The sequence below is a fragment of the Lipotes vexillifer genome, unplaced genomic scaffold, assembly GCF_000442215.2.
Source record: "Lipotes vexillifer unplaced genomic scaffold, Lipotes_vexillifer_v1.1 scaffold75, whole genome shotgun sequence".
NCBI classification, from domain to species: Eukaryota; Metazoa; Chordata; class Mammalia; order Artiodactyla; family Lipotidae; genus Lipotes; species Lipotes vexillifer.
Window position 1 is genome coordinate 1,518,955 of NW_006771517.1, and position 23,796 is coordinate 1,542,750.

Below are 23,796 nucleotides of genomic sequence, written 5' to 3' on the forward strand. Positions count from 1 at the left end.
AAGGGGCCTTGGAGGCTGAGTGAAATTTAATTGAGCAGAGATGAGGGTAGGCTTAGATGAAGGCAACATGCTCGCAAAGTCACCTGGAGACCCACCTCCATGCAGTGCTGTCCAGCTTTACAAAGTGCTTTCATATAATAACCATAACAGCTACTGTTGACAGAATGCTCGCCACATGCCAGGCGCCAGGTGCTTTACACATCTGCTTTCTTATTCATGTATTTTATTTATTATGATTATTATTGTCTTTATGATTAATATTTACTTTCTGTCTCTCTCCACTAGCTCCACACAAGCTCTAGGGGAGCAGGGATTTTTTTCCTGTTGTGTTCAAAACAATACTTACTGCTGAATACATTACTGAATCCTCCACAGAGCTCCACAAGGTAAGGAGGACTTTTCATCCCCACTTTACAGATGAGCAACCTGAGGCTTAGAGGGGACAGGTGACTTTTCCAAAGGTAGAGATCCAACAAAAGGACAAGACTAAAAGTACATCCGTGGTCTCTCTCTCTCTCTCTCTCTCTCTCTCTCTCTCTCTCTCTCCCCATTACCTCTGCAACAGCCTGGATTCAGAAATGTCCATTTCCGGCCTTGACATTGGGAGCCGCCACCTGCCTGCTCCTTACTTGCCTAATGATGACAACCACTCGCTGAGCAACACTGCCCACTCACTGCGTACTTGCTACAGGCCAGGCACTGTTCCCAGTGCTTCACACATTTTGACTCAGAGCAACTTAGGAAGCACTTGCTCTGATGCCTTTCTGGTAGTTGAGGAATCTGAAGCCCCAGGGAGGTTAAAAAAAACTTTGCAATAATCATACAACTAGTCAATGGTGAGTTCAGAACTCACAATCCAGCAGTCTGGGTCCAGTGCCCACGCGTTTCACCACTGCCCACGCTGCCTTCGTAAGATGGCAAAGCAGGAGTCAGAGCAGTGGGGGAGGGCTGGGATTTCCGGAGCACTTACTAAGGCCAAGGCCACTCGGCCTGGCCTGTTAGGCATGCTCTCCTGTATTCTTTTCACGGTCTCTTTTCAACCTCACAATCACCCTGTGAAGTTACAGATGAGGAAACGGGGAGTTCTGAGACCCTAAAACCACCAGACAGATGAGATAGAGAGTACATTAGTGGGTTGCCTAGGGCTCTGTGGTTGGGAGGAAATGGGGAGTGGCAGTTAATGGGTACTTTTGGGGGTGATGAAAATGTTTTAGAATTGGTGGTGGCGATGATTGCACAGCTAGGTGAATATACTAAAAAGAAATAAATTATACACTTTAATGGGCAAATTGCGTGGTAGGTGAATTATATCTTAATAAAGCCTTTTATCTTAAAAGAGGGCCGGGGGGCACATGGAAGGAAGTGGCAGAGGTGGAATTTTCACCAGCTTCAGATCAAAAACTTTGGAGCTACTATTGCCTCTTCTTTTTCTCTCACCTCTCACATACAGTTATCAGTGATCAGCATGCATCTTAAGACACCTCAGCACTTCTCTCCGCCGCCCCCACTGCCTGGTCCAAGCCACCACCTCTCCTCTCAACCACCGCTCCCCTTCCAGGCGGCCTCCTTCCTTTCCCCTTGCTCCCGCTGCTCTGTTCTCACAGAGCAGCCAGAGGGATCCTTTTAAGCATTCCTGTCGGATTTCCCTCTCTTGCTCTCCATCTCTTTTGCTTAAAAGCCTCCAATGGTCTAAAAATAAAATTCACTTACAATTCAGCCTTGGTCCCCCACCACCTGTCGGATCCCACTGCCTACTAGCCACACTTTGCTGTCCCCAAACACAACCCCACCGCCAGGCCTTTACACTGTGGTTCCATTTCCCTGCAATACTCTTCCTCCCAGTACCAGATACCTACACGCTTGCTCCCCAGTTTCACTCAGGCCTCTGCTCGAACAGAACCTGTCACCACCGCAGAGAAGCCCCAGCCGACCTCCCAACCTCCCAACCTAACCCAGCCACCACCCCCAGCTCTTCACTCTCTAACCCCTGCCCTGCCTTGCTGTCCTTCAGGGCACCTGACAGTCCATTCTTTTTTGTCACCCATCTGTCTCCCCCACTAGAATGTGCCAGCCCTGGGAGCAGGAGCTTCATCCTGGACCCCGAGGACTAGAGCGATGCCCACAACACAGTAGGTACTCAAAAAAATGAAGAAAGGAATCTGGTGCTAAAGCCCTGGCTCTTCTCACTGCCCCAGGACAACCAAGCAAAGAAGACGGATCCCTGCGTTGAACACACCCCTCACGGAAATCTGCGCCCCCCACCCCCAAGCACGCTGAGCACCGGGTCGGAGCCACTGATCACTCTGAATTGTACATATTTGTGAATGACGATACCTCCCTACCAGAATGGGAGCTCCGGAAGCCCTGACATGTGGCCCATGACATGTGGCACAGAGTTTGAACAGCATTATGTAAATCTTTTGTTCACTGGCCAAAGAAGATAAATTTCAAAACCAGTGGCAGAAGTTTAATTTCTCTGTTCCTAAACGTAGCAAAGGAACCACCTTCCATTCTGCTACCCTGAAAAATGCCTCAGCCCCATTCCTAGGGAACCAAGCCAGTCAACCCTTGGAATGCCTTGGGTTCTGAGCTGTGCCAGGGAAAGCTCCTTGCAGAATGGAATTTGCCAACCGAGCCCAGAAAACCTGTGTGAACAGCAGGCAAACTTAAAGCAGCACTTAGTGAGACTGCTTCCTGTTATCTCAGAGAGAAATAGTAGCATGAGAGGCTGGCTTAAGGAGAAAATGCTGGAGTGCAATAAATAGGGCTGGGCGTCACCCCCGCCCCCGACAAACACCCGCAAAAGCCTCCGAGGGCTGCCCCTCTATCTACAGGCTGTGCCTTGGAGTTGAACCCCTTCTCACTCTCCACTCCCAACACTCCAGGCCTCGGGTTCCCCAGCATGAGCCCCGTGTCTCGTTCATGCTATTGCCTTCGTCTGGCATGTCCTTCCCTCCTCTCAGGCGAGTGAAACCCTACCCAATATTCAGGAGCACCGCTCAAATGCGGCCTCCTCTGTGAAGCCTTCCTCCACCTCTCCTGTCCTATCCCTCCTTCCTCTGACAGAAAACACTCTGTCCTGAGCTGTGGGTGTCAGCACCGTCCCAACTAGCTGATCCATCTAAGTGTTAAACCTAAGAAGACAACAGGACATGCCCTCAGGGAACTTATTGTCTAATTGGGGGAGACCAACACAAAAAAATACATTCATCGCAAGTTGGGGAAAGGGCTAAGAAGGCAGCACGGTTTATTTAGTGAGAGACACCACACAGCCAGGTGGAGATGGGGGGAAACCAGAATGCACGGTTGGGGAAGACTTCTTGGAAGAGATGACATTAAACTGGTACCTGATCAATGAGTACGAGTGAGCCAAGCAAAGAGTGGAGAGAAATTTCCAGAGAGAGGGCACAGCACATGCGAAGGTGTCACGGCATGAAAGCGCTTGGCATAACCCAGAACCAAAAGGAGGCCCGGGAGAGCAGCGGAAGGAGAGGAGGCTGGCCTTCTCAGAGGTCCTAACCACTCTGAATCACCGTCCTTCGGTGTTTTTGTCTCTCCCGACCTCAGAAGGGCTGGAGAGCATTTCACTCCTCTCGGTCTCCAGTGCAGAGCAAGACACCTGGCACTCAACAAGCATTCAACAAGTTCCTGTGGGCTGCACTGTCCCCAGCCATGCGGGTGAGGCACTTCTCTCTCTGCCCGTTGCCCCGCCCCCAAATCCAGTCCCCAGTCAGCTTGCCTAACCGAAGCACCCGGGGACGGTTTACCACAGGCTGCTGATAGAAACAGAGGATGAAACAGGAGCAGCTGTGAGAGCTACAGTTACGTCCTTGATAAATGCCACCGACAACCCAGTTGGCAGATGTGACCACCGCATAGTCCTTGGAGACCAGATTCTCAGGGTAAAATTCAATCAGATGGCAACTCTAGTACAAAAGGACCTGCCAAAATCACGCGCCCCGAGACAAAATGCCAGTGTGAAGTTCAAAACAGTTTCCAAGGTCAACTGTTTTTATTCACAGTATTTCTGATGATGAAATGTATGCGTTTCTTCCTTCCAACTGGTAATTAAGTCTCTGATTCTCCAGACACCAAGTGGGTGTCCTACAATTCAATTCAGTACTGACACTAACTCCCAGTATTTCAGGACTCGGTCCCACAAGACTGCCCCCACTTCAGATGCTAGTCCAAAGTCCCAGGTTGCCACTTGTACCTCTGACCAACCAGCTATAACTGTCGAGGGTTTCCACCGTCCTGTCCTCAGGTTAAATAATTACTAGAATGAATGGCTCGCGGAACTCAGGAAAGCACTGTAGCTACTATTACCGGTTTACTATAAAGGATGCAACTCAGGAACATCCAAATGGAAGAAACGCATGGTGCAAGGTCGGGGGAAGAGCGCGGAGCCTCCCCGCCCTTTTCGGGCATGCCATCCTCCCAGCACCTTCGTGCGTTTGCCAACCTGGAAGTGCTCCAAACCCCCATCATTTAAGGGGCTTTTATGGAGGTTCCATTAGGTAGGCACGATTGATTGAATCATTGATTATTGGTGATTAACTCAATCTACAGTTCCTCTCCCCTCCCTGGAGATCAGGAGGGGTGCTGAAAGTTCCGACACTAATCACATGATCGGTTCCTCTGGTAACCAGCCTCCATCCTGAAGTTATCCATGGGTTATTTTATTAGCATAAGCTCAGGTGTGGTTGAAAGGGGCTTGTTAGGAATACCAAAAGATACTCTTATCACTCAGGAAATTTCGAGAGTTGTACAAGTTTTGGGGGGATAAAGACCCTATATATTTCTTACTGCATCACACAAGGTTTGAGTCGTTTCTTGATTTTTTTTTTTTTTAAACAACCCGGAAGATGAGAAGACAACTTGGTGAGTCAGCATGAATTTCCAAGTTGCCCAGCAACCCTGCCCTGTAACTCCCCTGATATATAGCCCCTGACCCACCCAGATTTCTGCCACTTTCAAGAACACACTCAGAATTCTTCAAATCACACTCTGAACCCTTGCTTTCTGGCTAATGAGTTTTGATCTGTTCTCAACCAATAATTATACAAGCTAAGCTAATCTAACTCATTTTGGAAAGACAGGGGGCTATAGGGACCTTACACATAGTTTGAGGCCATTTTATGAAGAGTTAAGAATCATTTGCTAATCACATAGGCCACCGTCTTCTCTGTGCTCTTACATTTCTTGTTGGTATTTTTAAAGTCCTCTACTAAATTCTATAGTAGTTCTCCATGCTTCCCCCTAGTGAGGGTAAAAAAGGACTGCAGATAACTTCCTGTGAAATTCTACTTGTCTGTTACATGAGGCCTTCACAAACGCTGTTCCCTCTTTTTTTTTTTTTAATAAATTTATTTATTTATTTTTGGCTGTGTTGGGTCTTCGTTTCTGTGCGAGGGCTTTCTCTAGTTGCGGCGAGCGGGGGCCCCTCTTCATCGCGGTGCACGGGCCTCTCACTGTCGTTGCGGAGCACAGGCTCCAGACACGCAGGCTCAGCAGTTGTGGCGCACGGGCTTAGTTTCTCCGCGGCATGTGGGATCTTCCCAGAGCAGGGCTCGAAGCCGCATCCCCTGCGTTGGCAGGCAGATTCTCAACCACTGCGCCACCAGGGAAGCCCTGTTCCCTCTTTAAAGGAATTCCCTTCCTTACTTTCTTGTCCGGGTAACTCCTTGTCCTCTAAATCTCACTTTATGCTATTTCTCCAGAAAGCCCTTCCCTTCTTTACTCGCCCAATCCAAATTAGGCCCCTGTTACTCTCTCATAATGTCTTATAATATCACTTCACGGCATTTGTCATGATTTGTAATTCTACTTTTGTGTGCATTAGGTTACCATTTACCCTGCCTCCCTCCCCATTAAAGCACAAGCTCCATGCAGGCAGGGACCATGTTGCTCACATCTCTATATCCAGTGCCCAGAACAGCATGGCACATAGTAGGTACTCAACGTGTATTTGTTAAGTGATGAGCAGCTTTTCTACAGAGGCCTAGGGTTTTCTAAACATAATATGCCCAGTACTAGCTTCTAGTTTCTTAGGATACAAATTGTTCACGGTGTCTTCTGAACACAGGGTCCTGTCACAGCAATAACCATATTTTATTACTTTTATTAATTTTTGGCCATACCGTGTGGCTTGCGGGCTCTTAGTTCCCCGACCAGGGATTGAACCCGGACCACGGCAGTGAAAGCATGGAGTCCTAATCACTGGACCACCAGGGAATTCCTAATAACCACATTTTAAAATGTCTGCTCTCATCCACATACTTGAGTACTTGTTGCTTTAAATGTAATGCTAAATCCTCCACAATGGCCCTGCCAGGTGGGGATTATTGGCCCTATTTTACAGACAAGGACCCCAAGGTTCAGAGATGTAAACTAAATTCCTCATAGTCACACAACTAGTAAGCAGAGGCACAACCAGGATTCAAGCCCAGCTCGGAGTCCATGGTCTGAGCTCCTTCTACTGAGTCCCCACTCCTCAGACAGGGTACATGACCCCCAGGGGGACACGCCAGCAGGCCTGAGCATATGAGAAACCATAAGACCAACAAGTGGCCCATTTCTGGTATTTTTTTTCTTGATGGTAAATAACATGAAATATTTCTGTGTTAAAAAAAGATATATATTTTAAAGTATAATATGTAATAAATTTAAAGAAACATAAAAAACAAAACACAGAAATTAAAAGAAATTTCCTGCCTGTCTCAGGAACCTTCATGGAAAAACACGAGAAGCACTTGTCACTCTTTCTTCATTTCATGTCCCTTTACCTCATTGCTATAGTTTTAAAATGCCAACATTCCAACTCAATCTTCATTTTCCATTCCCACCCTCCTTTCACTAGAAAAATTCAAATGTTTAGAGAAATTGTCAGTGTGTCAGCCACAGGCAAGTCATTTTCAAAAACCTTAGTCATTTATGAGGACACCTTTTTGTAAGTACAATAAATCTGATTGATTTTTATTACACATCTCAGTTTAGAATCACTTTTACATTCCTAGACAAAGAGATGATACAAATAAATATGAGTTGTAAAATTAGAGCCCCAAGTATTGGCATATTCTTTGTCTAAAGGTAGCCAAAGAGAAGGTCAAGATCAATAGTAACTCCAAAGAGCCATAAAGCCCACTGCCTCCTGCCTGCCCCAGGATCACTTCTTTCATAAATAACCTCAAAAGCATTTCATTCAAGAAACAAGGGTGGGGAGAAGGGGGGCAGATTTCTGAACAGTACAAGACAAAACCTTGCATGACAGACAATAGCCAGGCCCACTCTTCTTATCCAGGTCCCTTTGAGCATCCCGATTATGGCTTTTAGAGAATATTAATAGCCCCCTTTTCGTCCACTGATGGCGCTGAGATGGCCCAAGGCGTTGTTTGCAGTGAGCCTCGACCTCAAGCAGGAAATGTGAGGCAGAACTGATATCCCACGTTAACAGGGAATCGACGCTTCTCAGAAACCTGGCAACGATTCTACATTCAGTGAAGGAGGACTTACAAGAGTCAGACAAAAGTGGGGCATGGCCCACGTCTGAGCTGCAGAACTCTCTTACGCCCTTGGTCGTGGAGGTGCGGGTGGTGAGATTCAAGCAGCATGCAGGCATTAGACGGAGGACAACCCAATATTAGGGCGGAGTCTTAAGAAAGTGCTTCATGCCTATGATTTGTGGCCTTGGGTTCTGAATCCAGGGGCCTGGGAGACATGGGATTTGAAATCTGAAGCCAGATACATTCCTACCAATCAGAGCAAAAGGGGGCCTCACTGAGGGGGGTTGCACACTCCGTCTCAAACTCCTTCTCTCAGATGAGCTTCTTAGATCCTGTTAGACTTGCTGCCAGACTTCATTAGCTGCTGCTGACTCGAAGGCCCTCAGATGGCTTGGAACATTCTAGCATGACTACAGACATGAAAACCAGGTCCCTCAGTCGACTTCGCAGGTCTACACATTTGGCTCAATTCAGAGCCCAGAGCAGCAGCTTTCCGGTGGCAGAAAGACATTCTACTGGCTACTCTATTCGAACATTTCTCGGATCCATTTTGAGAGAAGAAAAGCACCGGAGACTGCTCTGGGACGGGACGGCTTCACCTCCACCCAGGGGTCCTTCTACTTTGCTTCACAGACCACCAGATGAACACAGCCAAGTACAAGGCAAGCCTGTTTTCATAATCCTGCCTGTCAACTTGGCTTTCTTCTTTTGCCTTCTTAGAAAAGTTCTATGGTCACTCAATCACCTGTGGTCAGAATAGCCACCTCGAGACATCAGTATTCAGCTACAGTGTCATCTGCAATTTTCAATTCTCAGATTTGCCAAATGGATATGTTCAGCCTAGAGAATTCAGACTAGCTTCGAGGAAATGTGGTGCGAGAGACAGGTGTAACCGGCAGGTCACCATCTTAGGCTACCCACCTCATTATCTGGTTCCTGTTCAAATAGGTAAATTCTTAGTAAATAATAAAGAAGCAGAGTTCGATCCCGAGACAGATGAGGGATGCCTCCATTATGCTCTGGGAATTGCTGAAAAGGGCCCTGGGTTCAGAAAGAATGGTTATAAAAAGGAGACAAGCTGTCAGACGACAGAGCTCCATTTGTAGAGCACTAAGACATTGCACTTGGTACCTCCTCTTTCCCACGGGTTCTGATCCAGAAATGTGCCCTGGGAACTGAGCAGCTGAGTTAAAGTATAACTCAAGGCCCACCTGAGTCGCCACCTTCCCGAGGCACCGTGCCAGCAAGGTGCGCCGGTGTGGTCGACTGGGGACACATATTGTCCCCTCAGGCTTGGCTCGTGGACTCAGACACCAACGTGGGAGCTTCCAGCCTGGATTAATCATTCAACGGGCCTTTAATACAGACAAAGGCAACAACTGCACGGTAGCATATTTCTAAAGTCGGGCAAGTTCTTCATCTCTCTCTCTCTCTTACAAACACACGCAGACACACTGGAAGCTTGTGCTTGCACACCCGCACACATTTATGAGCTTCACTTAGGGGGAAATGAGTAACATTCATCTAGTGACCAACGTAAAATGAAGCTTTGAATTTCAGTAATACAAAGAACTAAAACTTACAAACCAAACTAGTATATGTAAACGGAAATTCCTAACTCTCTCCTCTGAGCCTATGCGATCGCACAGCCACACCTCGCCACCACCTTTGGCTCTGCCTGAGAAGAGCCACAGTTCTAGGATTAGGTGAGTTTTCTGCTGAAGGCAGGCAGGATTCCTCTGCTTCCATCTGTTATGTCTTCCCTTGCCAATGCACCAAGCCTCCTGACTCTTGACCTGCCTAGTCACCCCAATGCTCTCTATGCAAATATGGAACAAAACGTGGGGGATGCAAAAGTGCCACTATGTGTCTCGTCCCCCCGGCTCTCGTCCCATCAGAGAAGGCAGAGCCAGCCTCCCTTCTCCCACAAATCAGGCCCACTGCAGAGCATGCTCTGGTGGCAGAGGATGGGCCCAGGCAGGGATGCTCAAGAGTATGCGTGCGTGGGGAAAATGGTGACAAATGAAGAGTAAAGTGACACGGTGTATGGACATGGCATCAACTTACAGATTTATGTCTTTGACAAGATGGTCATGGTTTTGAGGTTTTAAAGAAGCTGTTTCCCTAAACTCTCCAAGGAGGCAAAGGGAATGTTATTTCTATTGCCTCTGACATTGAATCCTTCTGGAGCAGAAGTCGGTAGCTTCCTCGAAAAACATCTGCTCCTTCAGCAGATCCCAGAGGGAGATCCACTTCTTACTGAGGGGCATGGACCATGCCCCTCGGAGGCTTGGCTCCAAATGAGATTTCTCATTTCTACTTACAAAAACAAGCACCTGTTCAAGTTCTAGGGCTTTCGCTTTCCAACCTCAGTATCATTTTATCCTGAGCCTCCAAAGACTTGGTCCTGCTAAGGTGACTCCTGATTCTGCCCTATTGTTCAACAAGAAGGGAGCCCAGTGTAAAGAACAGGCTAGAAAGGAGAGGGGAGAGGGTGGGGGGCCAAGGGAAGGGAGAGGAGAAGGAGGCAAGGGAGAAGGGAAGCAAGGTCACTGGTCATTCTCTTGCTTTCCACTTCGGCTATCGCGCTTTACCTTACCCATGCATTTCTGAGATGCTAATTAAAGGACGGTTCCCAGAGAAGCTGAGTGCCAGATTATGACCAGCATGTTTCAACCAGATTAAGTTGGTTAATCTGCAAAGAGGCCATCGCTTCTCCCCAGGGGAATGGTTCTGAGTTTGGGCCCGAGTCCTCTCTGCGGGTTTTTGCTTGTCTCTCCTCTCAGAAGGCAAACGTTGTTTATACTCTGGGAGAGGAGGAAGTGGGTTTACTTTGGAACCAGCCCCCGAGACTGTGGATAAAGCTGAGATGCGGGGGTTCCTGAGGAAGAGGAGGAGGATCCCGACTTCCTTCCACTTTTAGGTCTGCAAAAGTCAAGCACATATGTACATTACACATTCCGTCTCTGACACAGATCAGATTCCTTTCCCATCAAATGCCATTATATCTCAGCGTGGCCTTGCCTCAGTGGACTTTCAACTGTAAAACCACCAGAGATTGGCACAGCCTGCCCCTCTTCAATGGCCAACACAACCTGCCAACAGAGGAGTGAGATCTCAGGGGAGGGCCTCTGAGTCTCAGCAACTGTTATTCCATTAAAATCATATTTTGACTGTCTCCTCCAAATTGGTAAAAAATACTAAGTTTGTAGGTAGAATTCACTCCTTTTTTGGTTTTTCACTCAATTATTTTCCTTAAATTTCAAATCCAGAATTTAACAAGATAGAATTTCTAATTTAGCACCAAATTAAATCCTTGGTCATTTAAACTGAGGCTCAGAGCCTGGGTTGTGGATTCAGATAGACCTAGGTTAACTCTGGCTCTGCCACTTACTTCCATGATAAACAAGCACTTTTGCCACACTCTCCCCTCATTTGTCCTTGTTCAAACATGTTCTGTTCAAACATAGGTCACCAAAAGCCACTCACCTAGCCTTGGGTTTCTTATTTGCAGTGCTTTCAAAGGATGATGCGTCCACCTGTATCTCATCTTCATCCTGCAGAGCCGCATCCAACGCGGCCTGGACTTTGGGGGCAATGGCGGGCCCCTCGTAGTCTCTGGTGGTCCGGCTGGGCATGTCCAGCTCCAGCAGCACGATGTTTTCTGCCTGCAGAAGCAGAGCCAAGACCACCTAGGATGGCCTCCGATCACACAAAGAGAGTTCAAGCAATCTAAACCCAAGAACAGAACCGCAAATTGCATGCTACTCAAAGCCTACCAAGGGCCTGCCTGGAAGAAGTGATGTAGTTTTATAACTTTTTCTTTCTTTTTTCGGTACGCGGGCCTCTCACTGTTGTGGCCTCTCCCGTTGCGGAGGACAGGCTCCAGACGCGCAGGCTCAGTGGCCATGGCTCACGGGCCTAGCCGCTCTGCGGCATGTGGGATCCTCCTGGACCAGGGCACAAACCCGCGTCCCCTGCATCGGCAGGCGGACTCTCAACCACTGTGCCATCCGGGAAGCCCTATTTTCCTCTTTTTTTTTTTTAAAAAAAAAACAAAAAACAATGAACATGTATTCTATCCTAAGGGGAATAATCAGGGGAAAAGAATAAATTAAGTAAAACCCATTTATTGTAGACAATGTGAAAATACAAAAAGATACGCAGGAGAAAATAGTAGTCACCAATAATCTCCCCACCTACGGCAGCTTTGATGAACTTTTTGGTTGCAGAGGGAAGGAGGCAGGTATGGTATATATATGTGGAGGGTGTGTGTGTGGCAGTATATGTGCTTATTACCACATTTTAAAAATCAGACTGGGCCCTGCCTCATAACTGGCCTTGGAGATAGAGTCCCTCACTTGATATCCCGCGGTGGGCCTTTACCTAGCTCCTAAATACCAAGTTGAATGTGAAGAGGGAAGAACACCCATGGTTCCACATCTTCCCCTCTAGCTCCTCCCACACAGTGGAGTTCAAGCCCCAGGGCCCCAGAGGGGGCACGAGGGGCCCCAGCTGGGAGAAGGTGGGGGAAAGAATGGCGTGGCTCCACTGATCAATTTTATATGTTGAGATACTGCATAACATTTCTCTTAATGGAGCCGGTCCATTGCTAAAAATCATCTGAGAGCCACTGCTTTAAATTCTACCTTTAGATCAAGGTAAGCCACCTGGAAACCCACATATTTGACTTGTAGGCTTTAAAATCATGTTTTTGGCTTAAGACATGAAATAACCGGCACTCTCTGAAACTGCTAGAAAAAAGTTTCTGAGGATTCTGTGTGACACATCACTCATCCTCCACTACCTAATATATCTTTTTTGCTTTTGTTTTCTTTATGTAAAATAACTCAATGCCCGGAAGAACAGTGCCTGAGGAGCTAACTAATCCTAATCTGTTTTGCTCTGGCTGCTAAGGGAGATTCAAAAACATTTAAAAAATTTTAAGTGAAAATCTTTCATTATAAACGTAATACAGGGAATTCCCTGGTGGTCCAGTGGTTAGGACTTGGTGCTTTCATTGCTGTGGTCCAGGTTCGATCCCTGGTCGGGGAACTAAGATCCCATAAGCCACAGAGTGCGGCCTAAATAGATAAATAAATAAAAGTCATACCAGTTCCCCATTGACAGAAAATACAGATAAGCAAAAAGAAGAAAATTTAAAATGAGTTCACTTCCATTAACCAGTGACAACCAGTTCACATTCTGATCTACTTTGCACCAGACTTTTTAATTCATATATACACTTCCAGTACCAAGTGCTCTATAACTTAAAAACACACGTGTCTCCTGATTCATCCACTTACCAGCTACCTGACCTTTAAGCCACAGGACTGACACAGCAGAGCAGGTGAGAGGGCTCAATCAGAGACAGCAGCAAAGTGCTGAGTACAGTGCTTGGCACACAGCAAGTGCTTATCAATAGAAGCCTGTACGGTATTTTTACTGTAAAATATGTTTGGGTCATTAAATAGTCATCGATTATGTCACTTCAAATAACTACTTGACTCACACACATTATGTTAAATGGAAGGACCGTTAGCTCTTTAGCGCATTTCCATCTCTTGTTACTAGACGTCTACTTTCCTTCCGATCTCCCCGCGAGGCCACTCTGAAGCTCATGATTGGCTACATGGACGGTATGTTTGGACTCTCCTCCTTCCCTCCTGATTTGCTAAATCTCGTTCTCTTTTACCTTTTTATTTATCATTTGTTATTTATTAATTATATTTATCTATTATTTGTTATAAGTGTTATTATTAATATAACTGTCCTCAGGTCCCTCTGGAAAGAGGATACAACCTGTGACTTTGCAGACCGGTGCCTAAGGGTTTACATGAATCTAGTCTCTTCTAAGAGAGAGGAGAGAGAAACGCGAGTGCAATCTTCTCACCCTATATCGAGCCTCTGGACGAATCATCATGGACATTCTTGCGTGCTGGCTCAATGGTCTCTTGTATCCCACAGCTGATACTGGCCGCTTCATCATCTGTTGATTCCTGGAAATGGACTGTGGTGGTCAAAGCCCTGGCTGGAGTCTGTTCCACAGTCCCAGGATCGGTACTGTGGAACCAGCACTCAGAAAACTGAGCCTTCTTTAGCTAGAACCTGAAGCAAGAAACTCCCTGGACTGAAGGCTGACATGTAAACGGGGCAGGAGCTGCTTATATTTTCTGCTGGAGTGGCTTTCTGATTCAAGTGTGAGCATCACGCATCTCTTAAGCTGGAAGGGCCCTGAGTCATCCTCCAGTTCTTAGACAGCAGGCACGAAGCCTAGCTGTAGACACTCTCCACCCCCGCAGCTTTGGCAGACATCTCCCATCTTTCCAGCGGAATCCAGATGCAGACTGAGAATCCTTCTCGACATTGCCAGACTGACACGTAAGAGAACACCTATGTACCACCCCTCCCTTGGCCCAGCAGTTTCACTTGACAGCTGGGGGAGCTGAAAAGCAGGAACTTGGGAAAGGTCATTAGTTCACTGTGATAAAGTCTCCCAATTCCTAATACCATATTCATCACCATACTTTTACCTCATGGACTTATGGCAGCCACAAAGACCTGCAATTGGTTCCAAGTTTAAATGGATCAAACTGTGTTCTTACCATACCTCTCTGGCCAAGCCCAGCTTATCAATATTCTTTCCCTCCTCCCCACCTTAAAGTCTACGTGAAGTCATTTGTGACTTACTCCAGTCTGGTTATAGGATGTAATTTCCAATGATCTTCCTCTTCATCAAAGAAGGATCTATTCATAATTTTACTTTTTTCTTCCAGAGGGATGAAGTTTTCTATAATAAGATGCCTGTAAGAGCACACATACACGGGTGAATAGATGGAGAAAGAATACGAATGGGGTGTTGGCTATCTGGTCCCACATGAAGTAAATAATAGGTAAGGGTCAAGTCACTCAGCAAACATTTACTGAGCAGGTACTATGGGCCTAGCATCATACAAAGAGCTGGTTTACAGACATGAATGACACTTGGTTCTGCCTGAGATAGACAAACACTCTTAGGTATGCTGACAGGTCTGTCCTAGGAATATGGAAAGGTCACTTACGCCCAAGGAGTAGCAGCTTGAGGAGGTGAGAGGACTAAAGAGGAAGGCAATGCCTGGGCTACGCTGGAGTGAACACGTGCTAAGTGAAGTATTTTGGGAGGGCCACTGGTACTGCTAAGTCAGCTCGTTAACTTCCAAAATGCTGCAAACAGATTAGAACTTAAACTGCCTTCCCCCAATCCTATGCATTGTTGCCCAAGCTGGAGAACTCCACATTCTAATCACCGAACAAAGAGCAGAACGAGATGGATTTCAGTCCCTTAGACCCCTGAGAATGAAGACCATTCCTGAGAAGAGTCTCTGCCTAAGAAGCACCCAGGGAACATGGCAAACAATGAAACTGGAACCCACTGGGTTGTGTCTCTCCATGGTGATGACGATCTCCTGCCCCCTCTCTGTGTTCACTCTTTCAAAACCTCAGGACAGAACAATGCCAAAGGGCTGTTAACGTAGGAGAGACACAAAACAAACACCACAGAGGTGTAGGGTGCTATGAGAAACAGGCTGACTCGCTGTTTATTCAGAAGATATTAATTAGAGGGACTTCTCTGGTGGCTCAGTGGTTAAGAATCCGACTGCCAATGCAGGGGATACGGGTTTGAGCCCTGGTCCGGGAAGATCCCACGTGCTGCAGAGCAACTAAGCCCGTGAGCCACAACTACTGAGTCTACGCTCTAGAGCCTGGAAGCCACAACTACTGAGCCCGTGCGCCACAACTACTGAGCCCATGCGCCACAACTACTGAAGCCCACGCACCTAGAGCCCGTGCTCTGCAACGAGAGAGGCCACCTCAATGAGAAGCTCACGCACCGCACCGAAGACTAGGCCCTGCTCCCCGCAACTAGAGAAAGCCCGAGTGCAGCAACAAACACCCAACACAGCCAAAAATATATATATAATAATAATAATAATTTTTAAAAAGATATTAATAAGAGACATAGCAATGAAAATGGCTTCCTTAAAGAAAAAAATATTTTGGAGAGAAGAAATTTTCTCTTTATTTGATATTTAAGAAACTATTTTTTATAACATATATATTTTTCTTTCTGATTTTAAAGGTCCTATTTATACATTAGAAAATGTAAGAAATACAATTACACACAATTTCACCACCCAGAGATACTCTTATTATTTTGGCATATTTTGTTCTGACCTTTTTTCTAGGTGTACATGCCTAGAAAGAGGACTGACACATACATTTAATATTAAGGGCTCCTTTCCAAATTTAACACTTAAACATTAAAAGAAACTCTTTGAAAAGTTCCTCTTTTTTTTTTTTTTTTTTTTTGACCACACCTTGTAGGATCTTAGTTCCCCGACCAGGGATTGAATCTGTGTCCTCTGGAGTGGAAACGTGTAGTCTTAACCACTAGACCACCAGGGAAGTCCCCTGGAAAGTTCCTCTTTAAAGAAAACTTCGAGCAAATGTGGTGGAAGGACCGATATAAAAAAAACATCATTTTGCAAAACCCCTAATGAAATAATGTAGCCAGACAAAGATCATTGCTGGCTGAAACCATTAGCTCAGTGGTTCTCAAGCCAGGCTGCACATCAGTAGCAGTTACAATATTTTAGCCGAACCTCATGAGAGATCAACGGTTCTTAAAGTGTGTTCACCAAACCAGCAGGAGCAACAGCTGGTACTTGTGAATGCAAATGCTCAGGCCCCACCCCAGACATACTGAATCAGATTCTCTGGGTGTGGGGCCCAGCAATCTGCATTTAACAAGCCCTTCGGATGATCTGGTGCCTGCTGAAAGTTTAAGGACCATTGCCCTAGACCAATGAAATTAGAACCTCTTGGCAGGGACCCAAGCATCACTATTTTTAAAAACTCCTCAGGTGATTTTGGTACGCAGCCAAGGTTGACCGGTCACTTCCAGTTACAGAGAAGTAAGGGAGATAGAGCCACAAGTTAAATGGCACTGTGAAGAAGCAGACTGACAAATCCAGAGCGTGGGATGTTTCTATAGGCTATCTGCCCTAGCCTTTTCAACAAGTCAACTATGAAAAAAAGTTTTTAACAGGAAAAAGGACTGCTCCAGATTAAAATAAGCTTAAGAGACATAATAACCAAATGCAATATGTGGTTCTTATGTAGATCTTAATATTAATAAACCAAGAAAATCTGAATATGGACAGGGTACAAGAGAAACAATGTTAATTTTGTTAGGTGGAAAGATATTACGTACGCAAAAAATCTATTTTATTTCTTCTACACTACACTAGCAATAAACATCCTGAAAATAAAATTAAGAAAACAATTCCATATACAATAGCATCAAAAAAATAAAATACTTAGGTATAAATCTAACAAAAGAGGTGTGAAGACTGCACTGAAAACTATAAACATTCCTGACAGAAATGAAAGAAGATTTACATAAATGTAAAGACATCCCATGTTCATGGATCAGAATACTTAATACTGTTAAGATGACAATACTCTCCAAGTTGATCTATACAGTCAACACAGTCCCTATCAAAACCCCAGCTGGCTTTTATTTTCCAGAAATTGAAAAGCCAATTTTAAAGTTTATATGGAAATGTAAGGGACCCTGAATAGCCACAAGGAATCTTGAAAAAGAACAACAAAGTTGGAAGGCTCACATTTCCTCATTTCAAAACTTACTACAAAGCTACAGTAATCAAGACAGTGTGGTACTGGCGTAAGGACAGACGTACAGCTCAATCGAACAATACTGAGAATTCAGAAATAAACCCTTACTTACATTTATGGTCAACTGATTTTCAGCAAGGGTGCAAAGACAATGAAAGAAGAGCCTTTGCAACAAATGGTGCTGGAACAACTGGATAGCCACATACAAAAGAATGCATTTGGAACCATACCTCAGACTTTACAAGAAATTAACTCAAAATGGATCGCAGACCTAAAGGTAAGACCTAAAACTGTAAGACTCTTGGATAACCTGAGAGAATTGAAAACCTAAGTCCACAATAAAACTCGTACACAAATGTTCATAGCAGCATTATTCATTATAACTAAAAGGTAGGAACGACCCAAATGTCCATCAACTAATGAATGGAAAAAATGTGGAATATCCATACAATACCATATTGTTCAGCCATTAAAAAGAATGAAGTGCTAACATGCTACAACATGGATGACCCCTGAGAGCATGTTAACTGAAAGAAACCAGTCACAAAAGACCACATATTGTATAATTCCATTTGTATGAAAGGTCGAGAATAGGCAAATTTATGGAGACAGAAAGTAAGTAGACCAGTAGTTATTAAGCTGGGGTAGGTGGTAATGAGGAGTGACTGATCATTGGTACAGGGTTTCTTTGGGTGGGGGCGGGGGGCACACACAGATGTTCTAAAATTAGATGGTGGTGATGACTTTACAACCCTGTAAATGTATTTTTTTTAAATGACTTGTAGGGGAGTTCCCTGGTGGCTTAGTGGGTAGGATTTCGGGCTTTCAGTGTCGTGGCCCAGGTTCAATCCCTAGTCAGGAAACTGAGATACTGCGAGCCACGTGGCACAGCTGGAAAAACAAATGGCTTGTATACTTTAAATAGGTGAATTGTATGGTATGTGAATTATACCTCAGTAAAGCTTTTTTTAAGAAAAGCACTGTGGTCATGTATGTAGGTATATAGGAATGAGATAACATGAGGTAAGATTTGCTTTAAAATATTTTTATGAAAGATAGAGGACAAAAGATTGTTGATCATGGAATCTGGGTGATGGGTATTTGGCTGTTCATTATACCATTCAGAAAATTCTAGTTAATAAAAGATTCCCTTTTATCAATAGATAGAAGCCTTCTTTAAAGGCAGGAAGGTAGAGTGAAAAGGAACTTGGAGATCATCTCAGTTAACAGATGGGACCCAGAGACAGCAAATAACTTTCTTTGGAATAAACAGAAGACAGACAAGGTGGCAGGAGATGGGGTGGAGAGAAGTAGGGCCCTGTCCTCAGGGGTGTGTTTCTGACTGAACACACAGCAACCCAGCAAGTGCTGGAAGGCCCAGAACTTACTTGAGTTTCAGCTCCCGGGTGAGCTCATTCTGTGTCTGTTCCAGCTCCTGCCGCTCCTTGATGTGCTCTTCTTGGAGGTCATGGATCTCCGCCTTCACTGCCTGAAGCTTGGAGAATAGCTGGAACCGACAGGAGAGGCAGGTGAGAGGTGCAGCCCTCTAGACAACAGAGTTCTCCCTCTGCCCCAAGCCTCAAGGCACCTCTGCCTGGCCTTGTTCCTTTCATACCTTTTTGAGCTTCTTGGTCTTGATGTCCACCTCTTGCTGCAATGAGCTGTACGTCTCTTTCAGTTCCAAGGTCTCCTCGTCGCGGCTTTCCATCTGTTGCTGGATTTCTCTTTCTCGACGTTTCTGGGCAACATCACAAAATTGATCAGTGTGCCTAGAGACAAGGTCTATACAAGAACATGGGGCTGGGGGCTCCAGATCAGGGTCTCCCGCCAGGAAGGGGCTGACACACTTCAGTTCCGTTCCCTTTGAAGAGTCTAATACAAGAGATATTTGTTCTGTCGCATTAACACACCTCACCCCACCCCGTTCTCTCCAAAAAGGCATGAAAAGTTACCTGCTCTGCAATTTCCTGCCGTTTCTGCTCCAGGATTTTCTGCTGTTCGTTTGTATGATCTACTATATTTTTTCCTCCAACAAGCAGCTTACTCTCCATGGCCTTTGTGAGGAAAAAGTAGAATCCATCTGATGAGTGGTCTCCCTCAGAACACAGCTCCTCACAGGGAAGCCCATGAAAGATAAAGAGCTCAGGACTGAGCCCAAGGGGAGGAACTCTGGGGGAAAATATAGTGTGCTCAGCTGTACCCTTCCCATGACGGGTGGGGCTGAGGCCGCTTCACTGGGGGCTTTATCTTGGAAACAATGAAGATACAGCTTCCCCAGACATACATGAATTGCAGCTTTCTTTTTAAAAAACACTGTTTTAGTTTGTTTGTACAAAGTATTTGACCCCACTAAGAACCTGTTAAGCACCTCCTATGTGCTAGGTACTGAGGATGCAGCTGTAAATACAAATCACAAAGCTGAGAGTCCACTGAGGGCCACAGACAAGCAAGCGGCCTCTTACCCTATGGAGTCAGATCCCATCAGGAGGAAAAGACCGAGTAATAAGGGGAGGGGCACACTGAAGGGAGAGAATTCTGGCTTTTGGAGGGAGTCAGGGAAAGTTTCCTTTCTCAAGGAATTAGCTAAGAAAAAAATTTTTTTTCAGAGGGTAGGGTAGGGAGTGGTGATACATGAAGTTGGCAAAGCAATCAGGGCTCAGTTCAAAAACCTCCAAGCCCTGTTAAGGGAGACTAAGCTTGACCCTGAGAACCGCAGGAACCACTGACGTGTACTTTGAGTGTTAGGGTACAAAATCACACTTGTGTTTTAGAAACAAAACTCCCCTGCGACAGGAAGAATAACTGGAAAAGGGCAGGCTGGGTGCAAGGAGAGCAGACAGGAGTCAGTTTTAAGGGTCCAGGCCTGGGCTAGGGCAGTGGTGGCTGGGGAGAGCAAAGTGGATGGGTCCGAGAGAGGCAGCATTCAGAGGCTTAAGGGAGAGGGACAGCAGCCAGCAATGATAACTCTTCGGAGTCTGGCTAGACTGAGAAAAGGCAGGCAGGAGCGGGCTCTGGGTGGCCGCGGGCGTCTCCGTGGAAATGTCCAGTAGGCAGAGGCTATCGGGCTGGGATATTAGGAGACAGCTCTGGGCTGACTATACAGACTGCAAGGCTTCAGCATTTAGATGGTGGCTGAAGCCAGGGGAAGGATTTGCACCTGAAAAGCATGGAATCCAAAAACCCCACAACCTTGCTTTTAAGAAACTTATACCCCTGCTGCCATGTTTCAGGGAGCGCTTGAAATTTTCCTCTTCTCTCCAAACGAAGGGGCTGGACTGATTACTAACCCTCCCCTCACCACACACACCCTTCCGCCTCTAAAATTCTTTTGTCCTGTGATCTTACAGCATCCAGGGATGGAGAAAGACAGATGTAACGTCATTCTCCCATAAATAAAACTTGTAAGAGGTACAGTGACCTTGAGGTGATGCTGAGTCTTGCCACACTAGGCTTCTGAGAGCTGCCCAAATATCCCAGGTTGTTTAAAGGGTCTAGGTGGCGCCTGGGCTTGAATAACAGATGTGATCTTAAAAAACAGCATGGAAATCAAACATGGGTACACCCAGTTACACAAGTGCAGGAGTGAGGAGGGGTGAAGTGACATAATGGAATCCCACAGTAAGCCCCTCCCTGGGACACAGTTACCTCCTAATTGTGTTGTATGTGACTCCATTTTCACACCAGGTCTTGAAAGTCTTGGAAAGGACCCCTGCCTCTGAAGTAAAATAGGACCCAGCTCTGTGAAAGGGCTACTTTGATGCCACAGATAAAGTACAGCTTCATATGGTAGGGGAAGGCGAAGCAAGAAAGAGATCACTTGTCATTTTTAAATTAATAAACATAGATACATTTTAGAGTAGAAATTGAAGTCTGCACAAATTCCATAAGATAGAACCTCAAAGGAATTTTGGGTTGTGGTCAAGCAGCGGTCATCCTCAGATTTCCAGAGCTAGCTCTGCACTCTCTTCTGCCATTAAAGCCCTGTGGCAGCCCAGAGTCCAGGCACCTGATGGAATTGTACACTGTGGACAGAAAGAACACTCACAAGGGGCGCCTCCACGCTCTAGAATACAATTCAGCCACTGCCACACAGTGGTTGACTGCAAGGGAGCCTCTGGGCGGGGGGTGGTGACGGAACTGTTCTGTATCTTGCTTAATCAGAGACACAGCATATGAAAACCACGAGGAGATACCAGTGTATATCTACCAGATATACAAAAAGTCAAGTCTGCTAATCACAAGTGTTGGTAAGGATGAGGAACAACCAGGACTCATACCCTTCTGGTAGAAGCTTCAATTCACAGGGCCACGTTAGAAAATGACATGTCATTGTCTAGCGAAGTTGAAGCTACACACACCCTAGGGCCTGCCAGCGTCAGGCAAAAAACTCTCACGCACACGTGTTCTCCTGGAGCCAAGTACAAGGAATTCAGGGCAAAAAAAAAAAAAAAAAAAAAACAAAAACAACCCACACTATCAGGAGAATGGAATACCACGGAATTCTCAGAACAATTATAACGAATGAATCACAGCTTCAGGCATCAATATGGATAACAAAAAAAAAAAAAAAAAGAAACAGAAACAACCCACACTATCAGGAGAATGGAATACCACGGAATTCTCAGAACAATTATAACGAATGAATCACAGCTTCAGGCATCAATATGGATAACTCTCATTAACATAACATTTAGCAAATAAAAGTAGATCACAGTAGTGGGATTTCATTTATATAAAAGATAAAAGTTATGTGAAACTAAAACTATCTTTTATGTAGAGATATATATACACATTTGGGGAAACTATAAAGAAAGGCAAGGAAAGAATAAACACCAAAACCAAGATAACAGTTACCTCTGAGTGGGCGGGGACACAAAGAGCTTGTAAAGCTATGGATGCTGTTCTGTTTCTTATACTGGGCCGGGGCTGGGGAGGGGGTACATGGGTGTTAGTCTTATTGCTGTCAAAGAAAAATTGTTTTTCTTCATCCAATTCAATTCAACAAATGTTCCTTGGACACTGGGTATCACAAACCCTAAAGAGACACCATCCTTCATATCATTTTTTTGGATAAAACAAAAAGGTTTAAAAGAAAAAAGACCACGCCTAAGGCAGGGTACAGTACCTTGATTTTGGCGCCCAGCATCTCGGCAGCATCCTTCTCCCGCCGCAGATCCTCCATCTTTTTCTCCTTCTCCTTCAGCAGCCTCATCTTCTCCTCTGCAACCAAGCTGTGGTCCTCTACAATGGCCCGCTTCTCGATCTCCAGTTTTTCTTGCTGTTCCCGCCAGTAATCATCCTTATCATCCCCTTCGTCCTCACCCTCTTCTCCCTCCTCCTCCTCCTCTTCCCCACCCCCACCCCCGCCACCACCTTCCCTCCGCTTCTCTCGCCTCTTCCTTCTGCCAATGGACCGTTTTTCTAGCTGGGCCTTGAGCCGAGCAATCTCTTCCTGGAATTCTCGAAGGAGGGCATCCTTAGGGTCCTCATTGACCCTTGGCTTGTTCTTAATGTTCTTGGCACGGTTGGCGTATCTCAGAGTGGTTAGAGTCTCTTCTACGTTGTACGAGGCAGGGCCCACATTGGCCACCATCACAGTTTTAGCATTGCCACCGAGAGAATCTTGGAGGAGCCTGGTAAGCTTTGAGTCCCGATATGGAATGTGAGTGCTTTTGCCATCCACCAGGGCAGAGATGACGTTACCCAAGGCTGAAAGGGACAGGTTGATCTTGGTAGCTTCCTTCAATCTTTCCCCTTGCGCACCGGTCTTGGCCTGCCGTTCGCTGCCAGCAAGATCTACAAGGTTCAATTTCCCTACCCGGATATGGTTTTCACCATCGAGGCCCACCTCACTGCACTCAATGGTGATGACAAAAATTGCATGCGAACGGGAACTGTGCTCGTTCATGTTGGTAGCACCGACAGAACGGTTCTGGTTCCCCACATTCATCACGTGCTCTATTTCCTTCACGCTCTTGGTGACAAAGGAAGACAGGTCTTTCACGTACACTCCAGTGTCCGGCCTCTCCTTGAGCTCGAGCCTTTTGGTCTGATCCTTTGAGAGGAGATCTCGGATCTCCTCCTGGTAGATCTCTAAGTAAGAAGCCCTGACCAGGTACTGTTGATTCTGGGATCGAGAGATATGGGTGAAGATGTGATCAAAAGAGTTAGGGATGACCCCTCTTTTTTCAGGGTCGCCGCGGACTCCTTCCATTGTGTAGGTTTTCCCAGTCCCGGTCTGTCCATAAGCAAAAATCGTCCCATTGAAACCCTGCAGGACGGAGTCCACCAGTGGTCGGAACGTCTCGTCGTAGAGTTCAAACTGCTTGGCGTTCCAGTCGTAGACGGCATCAAAGGTGAAGGTCTTGGGCATTTCATGGGCCACTCCCTTGGGGTTCTTCACCGACACCTGCCCCAGCTTCACGTCCACATCCACTACCTTGTCGTACGAAGCAGCCTTTTCCTTGCCATTCATGGGCCGACAGCGAACCACCACCCGGACTGACTCTGAGCTCTTCAACTTTGACATGATGAGCTCTGACCGGGTGGATATTAAGGGCTATGAATCCAAAATAAGTCTCACAATGCTAGGGTCCTAGGAAAAACAAAACAAAAG

At 46.0% G+C, this 23,796-nt stretch overlaps 1 protein-coding gene and 1 non-coding gene across 2 annotated transcripts; one reads left to right on the plus strand and one right to left on the minus strand.

The window, feature by feature from the left end:
* Nucleotides 1–9,737: 9,737 nt before the first annotated feature.
* Nucleotides 9,738–23,777, minus strand: KIF3B (kinesin family member 3B). Its single transcript, XM_007446854.1, has 8 exons — nucleotides 22,306–23,777; nucleotides 19,133–19,234; nucleotides 18,796–18,918; nucleotides 18,569–18,687; nucleotides 14,193–14,306; nucleotides 13,396–13,501; nucleotides 10,992–11,170; nucleotides 9,738–10,427 (listed from the first exon to the last, which is right to left on the minus strand). The coding sequence occupies exons 1-8, from the start codon at nucleotides 23,707–23,709 to the stop codon at nucleotides 10,331–10,333; spliced, it is 2,244 nt and encodes a 747-aa protein (XP_007446916.1). The 5' UTR covers nucleotides 23,710–23,777; the 3' UTR covers nucleotides 9,738–10,330.
* On the plus strand, nucleotides 12,486–12,557 carry TRNAE-UUC (transfer RNA glutamic acid (anticodon UUC)). The gene has a single exon. It is a non-coding gene; the product is annotated as a tRNA-Glu (tRNA).
* Nucleotides 23,778–23,796: the final 19 nt, after the last annotated feature.